The following is a 19,619-nucleotide window of genomic DNA, read 5'->3' on the forward strand; positions in this document are numbered from 1 at the left end:
CTAATTCGTCTCTTGCTCTAAATGATGACAAACAGCCTTAATAGAAGCTTTGTGGAATTCTTACACAAAACCAATATGCAAATTAAAGAAAAACATATCATACAACTCTCAAGTCAAGAAGGAAGACCTGTTCAAAATCAAAGGAAGTGTTCAATAATTATTTTCACTACGGTATTATAACACCCTTTATAATGAATTTCATAGCAGGATTTTCAGACTAATCTACGAAGAGCTTTGAAGCTTGAAACAAACACTTTAAAGGGGATGTAGCATCACTTTTTGTTTTACTGCTAGTGGAATCTTTGGGGGTTATACATTGTGTTAGGATGATCTTTATAGGGTTAGAATTAAACAGTAAATGTCATTGAAGGAGAAAAAAACTTGCAGGTGTGTACATATGATTTTATTTTGCACAGAGCAGCTATTTACTTGGAATTGCAGATGCTAGTACTTTTGCTGCTTCACCTGAACGAAATGGAAGAAACAGTCTTTTCTGAAAGAAAGAGACTTCTATGCATGTCTTACATTTACCTTAAAGGAAAACTATGGGGTTAAGTCTTTTCCCCATAGTTCTCCTTAGGGTAACGGGAGGACACAAACTAGCGTCCTCCCGTCACCCTAGGCTCAGTATACTGTGATCTGTAGCTCGCGGTATACTGAGACGCCGCAGCTGAAGCGGATCCCGACAATTGTGCCGGGATCCGCCCAGCTGCGTGACTGACAGCTGGCTCTGCCTATCTAGAGGCAGAGCCATGTGTATCCGCCCCTCCCCCATCCGATCCACCAGTCAGCGCTGGCGGATCGGAGCGGGCAGGATCGAGGCAGGATCGAGAGGTGAGCGAACGCCGGTATGTGTTTGCTCACCTCCCGATCTACTAAGCCGATCTGTGACAGTCTCATTGTCACAGGTCTGCTAGAACTATGAGGTGAGTGAAAAGGTGAAAAGCACTCACCTCATAGTTCTCCTTTAAAGTGTATCGGTACCCAAAAACACCAATGTAATATGTTGCAGCTTACAAGTTCTTGAATGTGGTGGCTAAATGTTTTTTTTTTGCCTCCATTTCACCTGGCTAAACTTCCAGAAACACACTTCTTGTTCTTGGGTGACAATGCTCCATTGCAGTCACTCTAGGCTGCTTCATTCTGATTTGTACTAGATAACCGCACTCTTATCTTCATATCGTAGGAGGGAGTGTTCTGTAGTTCAAAGAGGAAAAGTGGGCAGGACTAATAACACTGCGTGGGATTTCAGTAAAGCAGAGCTCACTGGATTACTGGCAGGATCAACAGGTATATATTTTGCAATAATCCAAGAGATGTAGCAAATTGCTTTTAATCTTATAACATCTTTGAAAGTTAAAGGAGAACTATGAGGCGAGTGCTTTTCACTCACCTCATAGTTCTAGCCGACCTGTGACAATGAGACTGTCACAGGTCGGCTCAGTAGATCGGGAGGTGAGCGAACACATACCGGCGTTCGCTCACCTCTCGATCCTGTCACGGCTCTCTGCCGTGACAGGGGAGGTGCTGGATTCCCCGCTCCGATCCACCAGCCCTGACTGGCGGAACGGACGGGGGAGGGGGCGGGTACAGCTGGCCCTGCCTCTAGATAGGCAGAGCCACCTGTCAGTCACACAGCTGGGCGGATCACGGCATAATTGTCAGGATCCGCTTCAGCTGCGGCGTCTCAGTATACCGCGAGCAGCTCGCGGTATACTGAGCCTAGGGTGACAGAGGGACGCTAGTTTGTGTCCTCCCGTTACCCTAAGGAGAACTATGGGGAAAAGCCTTAACCCCATAGTTCTCCTTTAAAGTTAGAATTTATAGACTTATTGAGAACATTTTGGTCACTCTCAGGCTTCATTCACACCTGCACGATTAAAATTTGACACACTTTTATGTGTGGGGAAAAACGTGCAGTCGCACGCGTGCACAAAAACATGGAAATGTTAATAGACGTGCATTTTTCATTTTTATGGTTGCGGCTACAACCATAGTCTTTTGGAGGACAGAGCATGCTGATATCGCCTGGAAAATCGTGCACATACTTTTTCCCCTCATTCTACGTTTTTGTGCGCGCATACTAAAATGCAGGTGTGAACGAGCCTCATAACAATGGGGTCTATTCACAAAGCTGCCGAGGGCAGCCGAGTGAATGACAATTTATGTTTTGCACGCATATAGATACATGTGGAAAAATGCTAACGTGTGAATGGAGACTCAGGGGCCTATAACAAAAGTTATGGTTACTTAACAAATCTCTTTTTAAAAAATGAATGTAGGAAATTAAGTTTAACTTTGTTTCCTAAGTGGAGAAGAACAGAGAAGTGGCCAATTTGCCTGCCGACCTCTATTGTGATAATTCTCTTTTCATAGGAGCCAGAGACATTCCCTCAAAGTGTACAGCAACAAATAGTGGTAGTACAAAAGGAGGGGCTTAGCAGCTGGAAAATAAATTGAAATTAGCAGTGCAAAGAGAAATAATGTGTTGTGCCATATATCAACCACTCAGGCAGGATTGATATATACTTATAGGTAATATAAATATACTGCATGTAAAATATTAAACGATGTAGCAAACTACAGACAGAAAATATGTTGTAGAGTATATATTGGCTAAGTAATTAAATGAAATGCAAAACTTAGTTTAAGCTATATTCATAGCTATCTATCTATCTATCTATCTATCTATCTATCTATCTATCTATCTATCTATCTATCTATCGATCAGTGCAGACCACTGTTTGCCCAAGACCATTTCTGTTAAATACAGTTAATAAAAAAGAACACTGTAAATGATCTGTAACTGAATTTGGAGGTTTTGTTGTACACTTCTTGAATTAAGGGAACCCAGATGTCTTATAGACAGCTATTTTCAGAGAGAGCAGATGCATATGTTGATAAATTTAAACATAGTTTTTAAGCCAAGACCTTATTCACCAAAGGGCTCCCATTGAGCCTTTTTTTTTTTTTTTTACTCTTAACTGATATCATATGGTTACAGGAGCGCCATAGCCTTTGACCTACTAAATGTGATTTTGCGTATTAAGTTTCAGCTGAAAGCATTTTGTGCGAGTGGTTTGAATATTGTACTGATATTTCATAGGTTAAAAAATATAAAAATATGTTCATTTATACCACCTTTTGTTTGAAATGCCCCTCCCTTTTAGCTCTCATCTTTAGTAAATCAGCCTCAATATGTATGGTTAAAAAAGGACCAAAAGTTTATGAAATTCAACCTCCTAAAATGTGGTGCTGTCTTAATAATGTTAATTAAGAAAAGGCAAAACAAAATGAGAATCACCATGTCAGACCTGATGAATGCGTGTCATAGATATTTGGTACAAAATGTATAGATTTTAAACTTTCTTGAGAATACATGTAAATAAAATAGTAAGTGACTGAGAACTGTGACTTTAAACTGTTTGCTGTGTGAGCGCAGTATGCTCCTAGGAGGTAAATGTGTCTGCTCTATTTGTACAATGGCTCAGCTGCAGTGTACATACAGCAACCTTCTACTTTTCTGGGATAGACTCATACACTGACTGCAGTGGTTGTGATTTAATGATGGAGACGAGTTTCCTTAGTAAACCAAATTTAGAGTGCTGGAATGCTTATCTTATATCCAGACCTTGAACATAAAAGGCATTTTATACCAGCAATTGTTCATTTAATGAGCAATTGCAGAGTACAGGACGGCTAAGGGATTGAGCTACATGCACCATTATTGCAAGAAGTATTTCGAAATACCAGAAATAGGACGTAAGCTCTGATCAGGGAGAGTGTGAGCACAATTACCTTCTTTTCAAATCCTTCTGTGACACTGCGGGAGGAAAAAGGACTTTGAAACTTGAAAGGAAAGAGCTTGCTTTCAACCTCAAAAGCTAGGAGGAAAGGGCTCTGAAATTTGCTCAGTATTCCCAATTCACCATTAGCCTGTTTCTTCCTTTAGCCTCAAGGCATTCTCCGCTTTTTGAAAAGATGTTAAGAAATTCAGTCACAATAGAGAGCCTAGTTTTGAACATGTTTCACTCGGTCCATTGAGGTCTGGTCTTCAGCCTTTGTGTGGGGTGAATTGAGCTGAGCAGCTCTCTGGCTGGGGAGAGGTGAATGAGCAGTCTCTGTGCAGTCGCAAATTTGGCAAAGAATAGATTCCCCTTCCTCTGTATGATAATCTGCATTCCTGTACAGCCCCTCTACTGGAAAAAATACATACACAACTTGAGCTGAAGTTAATGCATGCTCCTTGCTTCACAGCAGCTCCTGTCAAGATTACTTTCTGGTTAAAGTTACTCTTGGCCTCTTTAAAAAATGTTGTTGTTGACCCTCCTGTTATAAAATATACAATACAAGAATTCAACTATTTACATAGCTTTTTCAAAAATAATATAATATCAGCAGTTTCTCCAGTCCTCCTTGTGATACAAGATTTAATGATTAGCTGACTGACATCCAGATTTAGGGAGGGGATGCAAAATAGAACAGTTCACTCGGAAGAACTTGCCAGGAAGTGTGGTAAATTTTGCACAGTACCAAACATTCTTAAATCTGCTGATTGCGTGAGTTTCTTTTTTGCACGAGACAGGGACAGATATAGCCCAGCTGAGATATGGCTGCACATTTGCATGAGTAGGAAAAGCTGCTTCTGGACTCTTTTTGGACATGTGAAAATGAGTATCCTCCTATAATCTGGTCTTGGCCTTAAACTTGAGTTTGTTGCACTAATTGCTTGTCCTATAGAAGCCGTATTTAAGCCTAAGGTGCCATTCTGATATGCTTGGTTCCTTGGAGCCCACTTTCAAAAAGTGTAAACATTTATGCAGCAGCTTAAGCACACATATATGCTCCATTGAAATCAATGGGACTGCATGACAAAAGACATAAAATCTTGTCTTTTTTCATTACTTGACACTTTAACATGCGTTAACACTGGGGGGCCTCAAAAATAACTTGTAAGGGGTAAAGTTTTAATTGATCTTTTATATGCTTTCAGGTCATAACACCTCATTTAGATCCTAGAATTATTGAAAAGAGCAGTTAATAGCATTAACAGATAAGTATGAAAAATCTTTAGCACTGACCAGAACTACAGAAAGTTAAACATGATTTTGGACAGAAAAATTTTCTTCACAGCTGACTTCCTGTCCAGCAGTCCCTTTTACGGTCACTTTAGGAAAATTCATCTTGATTCTTAATGGACTGATAAAAATGTAGTTTGCTGAACTTATTTATTCATTTGTTATATTTATATAATGCTGATACATTGTGCAGCACTTTGCAAGTACAAATCACATTAACTTACAATAACAGTCAATGTATTTATGTCAGGCAGAAGTCATTTTAATCTTTTATTTTGCAAAATGTAACCACTTTTTGGCAGTGGCAAAAACTTGCAAAATGCTGACATGAATGTGCTACAAAATGAGATGATTGCAACAAGTGCTTAAATCTTTTAATAGTAAGATATTAGAATTGAACATGTAGCCTTCTTAAACATCCTATGTTTTGAACAAATTTATAAACTTGTATTCACACAAGTTTGTAAATGGTATCTGTAGCATATTATTTAAATCAACTTTTATTTTAGTTTTACTTATTCTTTAAGATCTCTCTTTTTCATAACGTTAATAACTGTGTAATCAAGCACTAACTGACATGAATAGGCCAGTCTGAGAGATATACAAACACTAGTTCTATATTTGCCTTCTGTTTGAATGTGCAAACTTTTTTCTTATGTGTTCAGTATAGGGACACGTGTGCCTGCATATGTGTGTTAGAATGTTATAGAAATATGTGGAAAGAAAAACATCCCTGAGCGAACATCTTTCTAAAACTGTAAGGCATTCATCTGGGAAGAACATTTCAGCAGATCGGATGTTGCTTTTACCTCTAAAGCTGTCTGCTGAAAAACCTCGACAAGCAGTAACAGTTGTCTTGTGTTTGGCTGTCGAAATCCTTTGGCACATGCTGCCGGAGAAGTGGGCTGTTTGCTTACATTTTTGCAATAGACTCCCACTTGTTGCCATGGCGAACAGTATGTTTCTGTCAATAATTTGGCTTGGCGCAGCCTGTCTACATATCCTCTTAAAAACCTTATTGAACAATTCAGTTCAACAGAACAAGATTAGGCAGCTCTCGTCTTTGGCCAGCTGAAGTGGTTGCTGCTCTTACAGCAGGAGGAATTATGGCTGGGGAAGTTTATTCTCTGTGCTAGCATAGTGGGGGGAAAAATCTTGCAAATCCCCTAGCTATTTGTATTCTGGAGTGCGTGCTCTGTCAAGTTTATATCTGCCTCTTTCAAAAGTAACTGTGTGATGTGGGGCATGAGGCAAACTCTTAACATAATGTTTGCCTGATTGAACTCAGTGTCATTGTGGGGAAACCTAAGAACAGGGAAACAAAGCAGATGCTTTCCAGTGCTATTGAGTACATTTCAAAATGACATAAAATGTATATTTCACAACTAGAAATACAGAATTCTTATTTTTTTCAGGTACATTTCTTTCATTTCCTTTAAAAATATTATTTAAAATATCTTTATTCTATAATTTACTGATATATGATGAATAATCTTTTTTTCAGAATTTGAAAGAAAATGGTGCATATCCAATAATTTGTTGTAAATGTGTTGTAAATTAATTTTCAACAAATTGTTACATTATTCCAAAAAATGATATTATGTCACTAATTATGTAGTTAACTAAGTAGTCATCTAATTATGTTACATTCATTTGTGTCATGTGTAAGTGTGTACAGTTACTTGATTAAATCATCATTTATCCGTAAGTGATGTTTTAGCTAAAAGTACAGTCTGGTGGACCAAGTCACCTCCTGGCTTCTTTTATCCGTTAGGTACTTCACAAGTGATATCTCACATATGCTTCAATACCTGTTTCTGCCTTCACCCACCTTGGAGTTTTGTGATTTCCCCTCAGCTTAGTGCTCCAGCTCCCCTGTATTGCATACAGACAGCACAACCAGGGCACATTTCCAATCTGATAATGGGACAGTGAAGAAACAGCAGCAGGCTAATAATGACAGCACCCCCCTACTGTACTCTACAGTAGAGCCAAATTTGCCCTAAATTCTGGCCATCCCTTTCCCACTATGATTCTGCTGTGCAGTCAGGGTTGCCACTTGGGTAGAATTTTACATGCATGCCTAGTAAAAATGGGCCTGATTTGCAATGTTGTTAAAAATATTCTTTTCTTTATTAACCTTTGTAGATGTTACTAAGAAATATATCATACCATTTTTTGATAGAGAAGAAATCCATTAACATGTTATTACTGTGTCACCAATGCAAGCTACATAAAGTTAGAGAAGTTTGTAAAAGCTTTCTAGTCCAACTATTTCAACATAATTGGTATAAATCAGCCCACTATAAGCTGCTAATCTCAGAAGAAACCTGGAATTAATTTCCATGATTTCATCCACAATTAAGGGATGTTGTTTGTGAAGTTAAGATAAAACAGAACAGAGCTCAATTACAACTTTCAATCAAGGCTTTCGGAAATAATTAATCACAGTTTACTAAGTCATAGTTTTTCAAAAAGAGCATTGTGCTTTATATTTAAGTATGTATATCATAACAGTATATGTTACTGGCTATGCTGTCTACTGGGTTAACCTTTCATTTCTGCAGTTATTTGTAGGATGGAACATGTAATTCACACTTCTACCAATCACTGTAAACACAAAACTAGAAAAATCCTTGCTTTATGATCTGTACTCAAAAAGAGAATATATGAGCATAGGTAAAGGATAAGTATTTCCCAAAATTAAAAGAGGGTTGTCTGTTCTTCCTCAGCTCTTGTAGCTGTTATGTATACACTAAATGTGTTTTATAGAACCGGAACAAGGAATAAGTTAGAACCTACGTGCAAAAGTTTGGTGTGATTTATTCTTTCCCTTACATTGTAATGTCACAGCTGCTAATACTTACTGCTTGCATTAAGAACTCCTGGGAACTCTCAGTTTTTTTACTGCCAGAGGGATAAACTATTTACATAACACTGAGCCCTAAAACAGAGATTTATCAATGTAAGTCTTTTAAATGTGTGTGTATATGTATTGTGTGTATGTGTGTGTGCATGTGTGTGTGCATGTGTGTGTGTGTGTGTATATATATATATATATACATATATATGAATATATATATATATTCATATACAAACCACCGCATATTGTTTCCTGGTTTGTCACCTACTTAACCATAATATTTAAACACAACATGATTACATGTCAAAATTGCAACAATAGAAACCAATACATTTTAGGTTAAAATTAATTTGTAGTTTTCTACTTAATGAGGGGTAGATCTTCTATCAAGTTTGTATTGCTGTCCTTATTCAACTATGACCTGTAGACAGAACACAAAGTTAGAGAAGAGCTCCCTAAATTTAGGGGAATTATCAACTATGACAGTTATCAGCAGAACAGCCATTCTCATTGAAGATCTCTATTCTTGGCCTGCTCTGGAGGCAGCTGTAAACTTTTGATTTCCCTTTACTCTCTTTCCTGGCCACAAGAGATCCTAGGAAAGAATGTCAGTCTGACACACAGGGAAAAAGTCATCAATAAGGACTCTTCTCCATTTTACCCAAACCTAGATAAAGAATTGGTTGTAGCTTCAGTTTTAAATGTCAGTTTGCAGATCATTCATTCAAAATAACCTTTCCTTTTCAAGATACCTTTAAGCCTTCCCAGTTGCATGCTGGGAGATCCAAACCATAATCAGGTGTATAATCTGTCCAACATAAGATAACCCATAGTGTATGCTTGAAAAAAAAAAAAACCACAGTCAAATCACACCTTGATACTGTATATCCATCTGGATGTATAAAACATTTTCATATAAATATATGGCTCAAAGGTAAACATTGATATAGGCCTTTACACAGTCTCCCAAAAAAAGTACAGAATACCTAAATTATTTGCTGTTGAATGGTAGGACAATCAACCCAGATCAAACATGATTGCCAATATTTCCTTGCAAAAAGATGCAAAAGATTTTTTAAGTTTGTAAAACTGCAGATAGTTTGCATTTGTCCTTAACCATAAACAAATGCTTATGGAAAATAGACATACTGGGGGAATTTTAAAAAAGTGCCTGAGGCATGTTCTATCTCAACTGGTGTGGTTGCCCATACCAACCGATCAGCTTCCACGTTTTGCCCGTTCAGCATGCTAAAATCCTGCATAATCAGACCGCCAGGGAGGTTAAAGTTGGTCTCAGACACATTTTTTTAAATTCCCCCACTGTTTTATGATTACTTTTTATTCTACATAGCTAACAAATGAATAAGGCATTATTTCAACCATATCTGATTTGCATGGAAAAAGATACCAGTGACCCCTCAATTTATAAAGCAGCAAGGTAAATTTGTCCTGAGCCTTAGAAAAGGCTCCGTGCACTTAGAAAAGAGCTTCTATAGACAATACAAAACTATAAAAGGCAGGCAAGAACTTGAATTTTTGAGATGGATTGGAATTTGGCTAAAATAATTTCAATGGTGTATTTATCTAGAGTTCCTCTTTAATTTTCCCACCTACATCTTTAGAGTCTTTGTGGTAAAAAATGTCACTAATTGCACCTGCTTGTTTGGTTAAAAAATTAATCTTTGTCCAAATAAGTACAGCTCATTGCAACCATTTGTTAGCACAGAGCAGCAATTAACAATGGCAGGACACTTATTTGTAGTTGTCAGCTTTTAAAGTAACAAGTGTGATTTTTTGCAGAACGGAGCTGGTGATTCTAGCAATTAACGGAAAGCAAGGAGCAAACTTTGTGATAGAATCTGTTTAATTTAAAATGACATAGAGGTCTATTCACAAAGCTGCCTATTCACAAATTTGCAGAGTGAATAACCGACCCGAAGTGAAGTGAGCCGAGCGGCTGATTTCAGCCGTACACCGACTAAAATCAGCCGTACCTTGACTAAAATCAGCCGTACATCGGCTTGCTGCGGTTGGCTTCGTTTCAGCCAAACATGCTCAGCATGTTCGGCCGACCCGAAGTGCAGCAGGAGTTCGACTCAGCCGATCCCACATTTGGTTCAGCTGAGCCGAACCTCCGGCAGGCTACTCGCTGCTGTTCGGCCTATTCTCATAGCGGCATTCGGCTTGGCTAATTTGCTCGGTACATCTGTGGTACCGGGCAGAATAGCAAAACAGTTAAAAAAGTAGAAAAAATAAAATAGAAAACGATTGGGCGGAGCTCGCAGTGACAGCTAGCTCCGCCCAACTGTTTTCTATTGGCCGGGTGGTTCTGCTGCCGTCAAAAAAAAAAAAACCCACCCTCTGCTGCTGTCAATCACTAGAAGGGGACCTGATGGAGAACTTCAGGTCCCCTCTGCTGATTGACAGCAGCAGTGGGCGGTTGCAATAGCTAGTTTGCTATTGGCTATTGCAAATTGAAATAGCCAATAGGAATGTAGCTATGCATTCCTATGCTGTTTTTTAAAATTGTATTTTATTCTGACGGCAGCCAACGGCTCCGATGTCAGAAGGAAAAAAAAAGACAACAGAGCAGGGAAAGGTTTACTCTGCTCGATCGAGCAGAGTAAAACTTTCCGGGAGAAAGTGTTCCTCTCCCTGGCGGATGGGAGCCACTATCTAATAGCGGGAGACTCCCGGAGCGTCTGGGAGAGTTTGGCTGTCTGGAGATCAGCACCCTCGTTAGCTGGTAACCAGGGACGCTGATCTGTCTGTGCAATTGGCCCGGAGCCAGCCATGAGATGACGGCTGGCTCCGCCCAGCAGTCAGTAACAGGCTGTCGGCCGGCCAATGTTCGACCGGCTTTGGCTTTCACCTCGGCTCAGTTGAGCCGAAGCATATGCCTTCGGCTCGACTGGGCCCCTCGGCCAACTACGGAGCTGTACAGGCTATAGTGAATAGCCCGTACAGCAGCCCTTCGGTTCTACTGAACCGAAGTGGTCCTGGGGTCGAAGCTAGCAGAAGCTACGGCTAGATCCTTCGGCAGCTTTGTGAATAGACCCCATAATGTTTTTCAAAGATGCTATACCTTTACTATTGCAATTTTTGTGTCCCCATTTGGTCAGCCATATTCTTTGGAGAATACCTGCAGTATGTGTTTTCAAATGTATTTCTTCTTTGCATTTGAAGTAGACATACCAGGACCGGGCAAATCCTGACAGTCAAAGCCGCTTAAATCTACTAATAGAACTTCAAACTTTTATTACGGTTACTGGACATGTGTGTTCTTTGGATCAGAGTTAGTTTATTTTTTCTATAGAATGATGATGACGATGAAATTTCACACTGTCTGTGTTTCTACTACAGGTAAATAGTAAAAACATACTTTGTTTCATATGGCATAGCAGTGAAAATATTTTTGATTGTTTTTTATTTCTTTCAGAGGATGAAAGTCCAATTCAGGCCTATCACAGAGAAAGAAGGAATGCAATTACCATGCAGCCACAAGGAGGGCAAGGCCTTAGCAAAATCAGTGAGGAGCCTTCTACATCTAGTGAGGAAAGGGCCTCATTAATTAAGAAAGAAATCCATGGATCTATAACCCATCTACCTGAACCTTCTGTTCCATATCGTGGCACTGTTTTTGCAATGGATCCAAGAAATGGTTACATTGATCCACACTATCGTGAGTAATAGTATGTCTTTTTACTTAGTGTGAATTTAGTTTTTTATGTTCTAAAGGATACTAATGCAGTAAATATGCATATAGTTATTAACATCTAACTTCATTAAGCCCCATAAAACAGTTAATAGATATACAGTTGTAAAGTTGTCCATACACCAGTAGAATTGTGTCCTACATTTTCTGTGTTTGGAATGTTTGTTTAATTCTCTAATGGTTAATGGGGTCTAATCGGCATTCATTTTTGATCGCAGTGATGAGGAAAATCAAAAGTTTTCTTCTTTACTACGTGAACACATGAAATTATAACTGTGAATGTGATTTTCGTTCAGGAAAAATTGTATATATTGTAGTGCACACGTACTAGGCAGAAAGAAACCTGCAGGGAAAGCCTCCCTGCTGTGTAACCTGTCATGGATGGAGCGCTGTCTATTAATTACAGGCAGCACTGCATCCACCTTTTGACAAGTAGTTAGATTACACAGCAGCGGGCTTCCCCACTGCTTGTGTAACCTAACCTGGTGAGGCAAGAGCTGCCACAGCCTCTACTCTGTGTTAGAGGCGTGAGCTGTGTGGATGCCTTGGACCAACGGCAAAGCGCCATTGGTCCAAGCTGTCCAATAAAAACAAAAAAACAAAAACAACACCATCGATCTCGATGCCTCAGCTGTGACTCACCAGTGATGAGCAAGTGAGGGACATGGAGGCTCCTCCCTGTCTCTCCCCTTCCTCCTCCCCACACAGCTTGGTTACCGAGCTAGGGGTGGGGCTTCACTGGGCGGGGTCGGGCTTCGGCGGGACAGGGGTGGAGCTTCAGTGGGCTGGGGGATGCCTCACCCAGCACAGAAGGCACGTCACTGATACAAGGGCCAATTTTAGATAGGAGTCTATTAACCTTCCAGCATGTCTTTGGAGGGTAGCCATAAATGCCCCAACAGTCATCTATTAAGAGCACATGCAATGATCATGGTGTACTTTTAGTGGACAATAAGGAGTGGCTAGTGCTGGTGGAGTTTTGTGGCATCACACATGGAGATCATACAACTTCTGGGAACACCTAAATGCAAGTGGGGCTTAATCCTTTCCTCTGATTGGGAGGGTTGGGATAGGATCAAGGTATCATGCATGCGCAGCTGTAATCACTGGAAGGTCTCAACACCCCGGCAACTGATTCATGGATGGGCAAGCCTCTTCCTCCTTTTTTTTTTTTTTGTAGGGAGATACCTTGGGCAGCGTAAAACCCATAACTCTTTTGTTGTACGACATAATGCCAATGCAGAAACCACACTTTGGCAGATTGAAAATCCTGTGTGACTGCAAAGTAATAATGAAGCTGCACATATATGGGTAGGTTAGGTCACTGGACACAGCTTGGGCGAGGGAGCCACAGTCTACAGCAAATTTGTCCATACACATTTGTCCAAAGCTCTGGATTATGCAGTTTAAGAATATACGGTCATGTAAAAGCTCTCCAATGACCACCACATGCCATTTAAGGGCCCACACACTGATCAGTTATCATTTTATATGACCTAATCTGCTCTGATATTTGTTACATGTACAGGCATCTGAGGGCAGTGTATTGACAGTGAGAAGAAGTGCAACTTCTACTTCCCTGACATTTTACCACTCCAGGCAAAATATATATAATATATAATCCTATATCGCATTTCCATGGTCCAAACTGATTAAAAGAACAGGCATTTACTTTGTGTCATTGAAGCTTTCCAAATGGTTAACTTAAGCTGTCATGGCAAGTGGAATTTTACATTTGGACTTGTGAAGTTATGTTATGGTCATGAAGGGGTAAAAAGGTGCTCTAAAAGCTTTAAACAATGCTTAATATGGCAAAAATGCACCGAAAAAGGGTTTCAGTGCTACAGTATATTGTATTCACAAGTGTCTTCATGTAGCTTTCTTTTACACCTGTGTGAACATAAACTTGGAGTATACATTTATGTGTAGTAAATCAAATTCAGTTATCTCTTTAGTGTGATCAGTGTATGGTTTAGTCAATGTAAGGTAAATCCTTTGGTCACATAAAAGTAGTAAGTGCCTGTGTTAATACAATGTAAAATGTAAAAATAAAATGTAATTAATACTTTTTTATGAACGAAAAAAGGTGAAGTATTGTTAATTCACACAGATGAGGTAAGGGACATCTATGTTTAGTAAAAATCAGGACTGAAAACAAACAGCTCCTTACTTCGGTAATGGATTGTATCTTGAGGTGTTAGAGTTCACGTCTTTTACTAAAGATTTATCACTCAGGCAGGATATAACTTTGTTGTTTAACCTTTTGGTCTCCAATTCAGTAGGACACTAGGCAACACACAAACCAGGCCCCTTCTGATTTCAGAGCCTCAATTTTATCCAGCCACAGTTTAAGATTTATGTGAAAAGGTCATTGACCAGATGACTGATTAGCAGGGACAGCTGATTAGTGCATAGGGTTTCCTAGAAGAAAACTGGCAAGGATAAAAGCTATCCCTTCATTAGTTGGTAAGCAGCATAAAACAAGAAATGCTCACTCATTGGGGAACAGATCAAAGTGCTTCACAACTTTAATAATTTTCACCAGTCTTTAGTTTTACAATAATGAGGCAACATGTTTTTTCGCTTAGGAAACTTTTCCTAAAATTTTATTTATGAGCTATAAGCAACTTTAATGTTTAGTAAATAATCTAGCTCATAACCGGTCATAACACCAGCCACAATTAGAATAAAGTTTGCAGCCCAAAGAGTGTATATCATCTAAAGAACTACAAGGACTAAAACTCATATGACTGTGAGGTCTATGAACTAAATGGGAACAACACTTATGTCCATCACTGTTGTGGAGTCCAAACAGGCTCATCGGTGGTGCAGTTTGTACTGACTGCGTTGCAGGCTTTCGCTATGTGTATACTACGTCTATACATATTAAAATGTGCATAGACGGCTCCTCTCATCACATGCAGACTTAGGCCCACTACAACCTTGGCAAACAGAAGAAACCAGAAACCTTAAAAGAGATAGAAGCACTCTTAATCGAGTATGGCGTAAAACTAGGTCTCTGCAAAAGTTAAAACTGTATAAAGCTGACCTTCTAAAATATAATTCCTCCCTCCGTGCTGCCAAACAGAGTTATTTTGTCACTCTCATTAAAACACTCTTATCTAGACCTCGTCAACTCTTTTCTACTTTTAACTCTCTACTATGTCCTCCACCGCCTCTGCCCACTAGCTCATTCACTGCATAGGACATTGCCATTCATTTAAAAAGCAAAATTGATGCAATTCGGGGCATCAGTCACTTTCCAGTCACCTTATGACCCTGCCATTACAGAGGAGGTTACAAAACTCTTCTCTGACACCCGCCTCACTTCTTGCCCCTCTTGGACCCTGTTCCCTCACCACTACTTCAGTCACCATCTTTCTATATCCTACACCCTCTTACTCACATTTTCAATCTTTCCCTCTCACTGGCATCTTTCCCTCCCCTCTAAAACATGCACTGGTCACCCCAATACCCAAAAAAACCCTCACTGGACTCCAACAACCTTAACAATCTCAAGCCAATCTCCTTATTCCCATTCACCTCCAAATTACTAGAAGGCCTAATCTATAACCACCTGAGCCGCCACCTCACTGATAACAATCTCCTCGACCCCTTACAGTCCGGCTTTCACCCCGACACTCCATTGAAACTGCATTCATAAAACTCACTAATTACTTACTAACTGCTAAAAACAATGGCCACTACTCCTTACTCTTGCTATTAGACCTTTCTGCTGCTTATGACACTGTTAACTACCCACTGCTCCTCAAAAACTCCACTACAAGACTACTGCTCTCTTATGGTTTTCCTCCTACCTATCTAAGCGCTATTTTAGTGTCACCTACACATCTAGCTCCTCCCCTCCTCTTCCCGTTTCTGTTGGGGTCCCCTAAGGCTCTGTCCTTCGACCCCTTCTTTTCCTATTTACACCTCCTCCCTTGATCAGTTGATAACCTCGCATGGCTTCCAATACCATCTCTATGCTGATGAGACTCAATTGTATCCCTCCACTCCACAACTCTATGTCCTTGCGTATAACTAATCTACTAACGGACATATCAGTCTGGATGTTACAACACTTCTTAAAACTCAATCTTTCAAAAACTGAGCTCATGATATTCCCCCCCCACATCCCAGGTGTCATCCTTGACTCTGACTTCACCTTCCTGCCCCACATCCAATCAGTATGCATATCCTGATGCCTTCACCTACGTAACATTTCCAAAACATGTCCTTCCCTCACCAACGAAACCACAAAGCTCCTCATCCTCTCACTTAATATCTCTCGTCTTGACTATTGCAACTCCCTCTTTCTTGGTAGAGCCATCCACAACAAAGCCATCCACAACTCTGCCCCGGCTATATCTCCAACCTTATCTCAAAGTATCACCCTAACAGTGCCCTCCTCGCTTCCCAAGACCTCCTGCTCTCTAGCTCCCTTGTCAACTCCTCCATGTTCACCTCTAGGACTCCTCTAGAGTCTCTTATCCTTTGGAACCCCTTACCCCAACCTGTCTGTCTATCTCCCACTCTGACTGCCTTTAGGTGATCACTAAAGACTCATCTCTCTTTAAGGGAAGCCTATCCCACCTCAAACTAACCACTGAACTATCACTTTCTCAAACAATTCATCCCCACACAGCTACCTCCTCATGTATAACTTGCCCCTCCCTTTAAGACTGTAAGCTCTCATGGGCAGAGCCCTCCTTACCATCTTGTCTTAAATTGTATTGTAATTGTAATGTCTTCCTTATATTTTAAAGCGCTGCGCAAACTGTTGGCGTTGTAGTTGTGCTGTCAGCTTATTATTCATACCAGTGGGGGTCAACGTGAAAATAATGGAGGGCTCCAAGTGGGGCCCTTAATCTCCCAGAGGACCGCACAATAGAAGCATGTTTTTGTGTGTTGAGGTGCATTGCATTGAGTTAGGCAGCACATTCAAAATTAATTGGCTGTAACACACCTTAGTGTCTTGACCTTGCAGCATTGTTTGCAGTGTACCACAATGCATACCGAAGAGAACTTTGGAGTCATTGATGTTAGTGACCGCAGTAACAACCCTCAGGATTTGTTTCAGTGACTGCAGTAATAACCCCTAGCATTGGTGTCAGTGCTACAGAAATAACTCTGCCTGATAGTACTGATTATTTAAGTGCTGGGGGCTAAAATGCAGAGAGTGTTTCAGTGCCAGCATCCCGCTGCCACTCTGCATAGTTCAGAGGATCCCAACAGCTTCCTGTCCCAGTGACAGTTGTGGCAGAGAATGATTGGAAATGCAAATGCTTACACTGGTGTTCACCATTGATGGGGGAACTCTCCCAATTGGAAAAACTATTCTATTTTCAGCTGTGAGAGAAGGGATTTCCCGCTCACTCTGAGACTTTATCTTACCTCCTATTATTTGTCTGGAACATGAGATGAGGAAGAATTTTCCTACTGGAGATACAGCCAGCACTACAAACAGCGGATTTTAACCCTTTAGCACTCTATCCAAAATAAATATTTGTATTGAGTTAAAAATTTTAATTAGTATTTTAACCATACTTATTGGTATTAAAGTTATTATTATTATTATTATTACCATTATCCTTATATAATTGCACTGTTGGCCTTTCCAAAAATCATGGTTGCATAACTGCTGTTAAGCAGCACAACATTATATTTGCAATTCTCATCTTTATTTATAAATTGATATGACATAGCTCAGCTTTAGTAAGATTCTTAATTCTTTTAGTAGAACTAAACTTCTCATATAAGAAAAGCTAGCTTTTGTAAAGCACTGTCAGCAAACAGGATTTCAGTTTCTTGTTAAAAAAAAAAACATTTTCCCCTTTCTTTTTCTTTTTCTCTCCCTGTGTTGTTCACATCCTGTATATTCTTTGAATGAGCTTCCTGTGGATTTGAGTGCAGCAGTTGAATGAAACAATTTAAGGGGGATGCTGACTATAGCAGAATGCGCCAGCACATCTTGGCACGGCTGCTTGTAGTCCAATTTAGGAGTGTGCGGAGAGGGTGACAACCTGGCATCTAAACTGAGAAAGCGATGTCACCCAGTAAAGGAGGTGTGGCTTACATCAAAGAAGGACCTATTTAAAAAAAATTATAAACTTTTTGACATTACAGGAAGTAGTGCATCAATCTTTTGGGTACACTGTATTTTTAATTCAGATACAGTTTATGAGCAAACCGTCCTTCCTGTCACTAAAATTGGTTGGTGAACACCTGACCTCATCTAAAATATATGAATTAACATATTCATATAGTTTTAATTACGTAATAGATGATCACTCTTTAGTAAAATGTAATGATTGCTGCTGTGTTGTGCCAAAATATTGTAAGGTTTTTGAGACTTTTTTGAAGCACAAGATACATTGTGATGGATAGTTTTGTTAAACATTTGAAGAGTCTAAATGAAGAATTGGCCATTTTTCAAAGTTTACTATTTGTCTTTGTGTGTGAAAATATCCAGAAAGTGATAGAACTGTGGAGCAGAGGTGTTAGCCGGGTTCATTTAAAGCTGGTGAGATCACTTTGACTGCTTCTCATTAACCTATAAAACTCTACACCGATGCTCGTACATTCCACTGTGTTTTCAGAGAGCCATGGGGGTTTATACAAGCAAATGATCTAATTTCAGAGCTCTGCAGCTGAATGTGCAAAGAAAACATTGGTGATGACAAATGCCACTTTGACCCCTTCTACCCTAGATTTAAGTGTCACCTCTTAAATGTGTCACAGGTGTCAGTGATGCCATTTGGCATATTGCAGACTCTGCACAGCACTGTATCCCCAAAGGGCCATGGTTTTGTGACCACTGTAGTCATTGCTAAATGCATCCAGCAAAACACTAGCACCTGGGCTGGGCAGCACCTGGTAGTACTGATGCAGTGCATGGTATGCTTTTTTGTGTGCTCCAATGACATTCTTTGATATTATTAACCCTATGGAGACCCACTGAAGGTGGTTTAGTAGAAAGTTGAAACATGTTTTATATTATTTTCTTTTATAGGAAAGCAAAGAATACTTTTTGTTAAATGAGACGTAGGCTAAAGGGTGCCAGACATGCATGAGTAGATGCCTTGCAAAGGCATCTATGTATATGACTGATTATACACCTCTGTGTCACTCCATAGCAAAGGAGAGGACTTGTACTGTACACCATAACAGAAAGTATCTCTGCATTAATGATTGCCTCTTGGAATAATAGACTGGCTAAAATGGATATGATCACTCTGACCCTGTGGAAATGCATCTAAACATGCACAATAAGCTGGCCTTACACTGTTCTATTTTTTTTTTTTCATCCTGTAGGCTTAACCAAAAAAAAAAAAATCCTCCACCAATGCTTACCAGCTCATTGGCTGCCAGCCCTGTTCATTGGAAGATTTTCCAACTGGTTCCTTCAAACAGCTGATCAAGGGATGCTGGTCAAGGGGGTGCCGACAGCAGCACCCATTATGCGAATTTCCACCGGTTCCTCAAGAACCGATGTGCTGTATATTTGAGATTTTCACCAAAGATTGTTAGAAAACAGTAATGACAGAAGGACCAACAATGAGTAGAGCCATCTATTTATTACTGTTTATTTGTTTCAAATGTAAACATTTTTCAGGGACTGTTTAAAAGGTTGGGGTCATAATTCATGTTTTCAAATAAAAAACAAGGAAGTTTAGAAATAACTTGGGGTATGTGACAGAGTTATAAACACAGTGTGCTTCCTAAGACTAATTATACCAGCCTATTTTAAACTTTAATATGCAAATCTGAGTTTGTTCTATATACCTGTGCACTGTTATTGTACTTATTGTGCAAGCCTGTGTCCCTCAAAGAGCCAGCTAATGTTTCTTGCTTATCACATCCTAGGACTAGCTCACTACAAAAATGTTTTACTCCAACTATACTTTAGAATACAACCCTACACATATAGGGTTGTATTCTAAAATGTATATATATATATATA

At 39.7% G+C, this 19,619-nt stretch overlaps 1 protein-coding gene across 1 annotated transcript in view; it reads left to right on the forward strand.

Moving 5' to 3' along the window:
* Positions 1–19,619, forward strand: part of GLI3 (GLI family zinc finger 3) — a 227,807-nt gene that overhangs the window by 53,874 nt on the left and 154,314 nt on the right. Inside the window, exon 3 of the mRNA XM_018559622.1 lies at positions 11,381–11,623. Coding sequence (XP_018415124.1) covers positions 11,381–11,623 — 243 coding nt within the window. The remainder of the gene's footprint in view (positions 1–11,380; positions 11,624–19,619) is intronic.

Source organism: Nanorana parkeri, unplaced genomic scaffold (genome assembly GCF_000935625.1).
Source record: "Nanorana parkeri isolate BGI_ZX_2015 unplaced genomic scaffold, ASM93562v1 scaffold407, whole genome shotgun sequence".
In the NCBI taxonomy this organism is placed as follows: Eukaryota; Metazoa; Chordata; class Amphibia; order Anura; family Dicroglossidae; genus Nanorana; species Nanorana parkeri.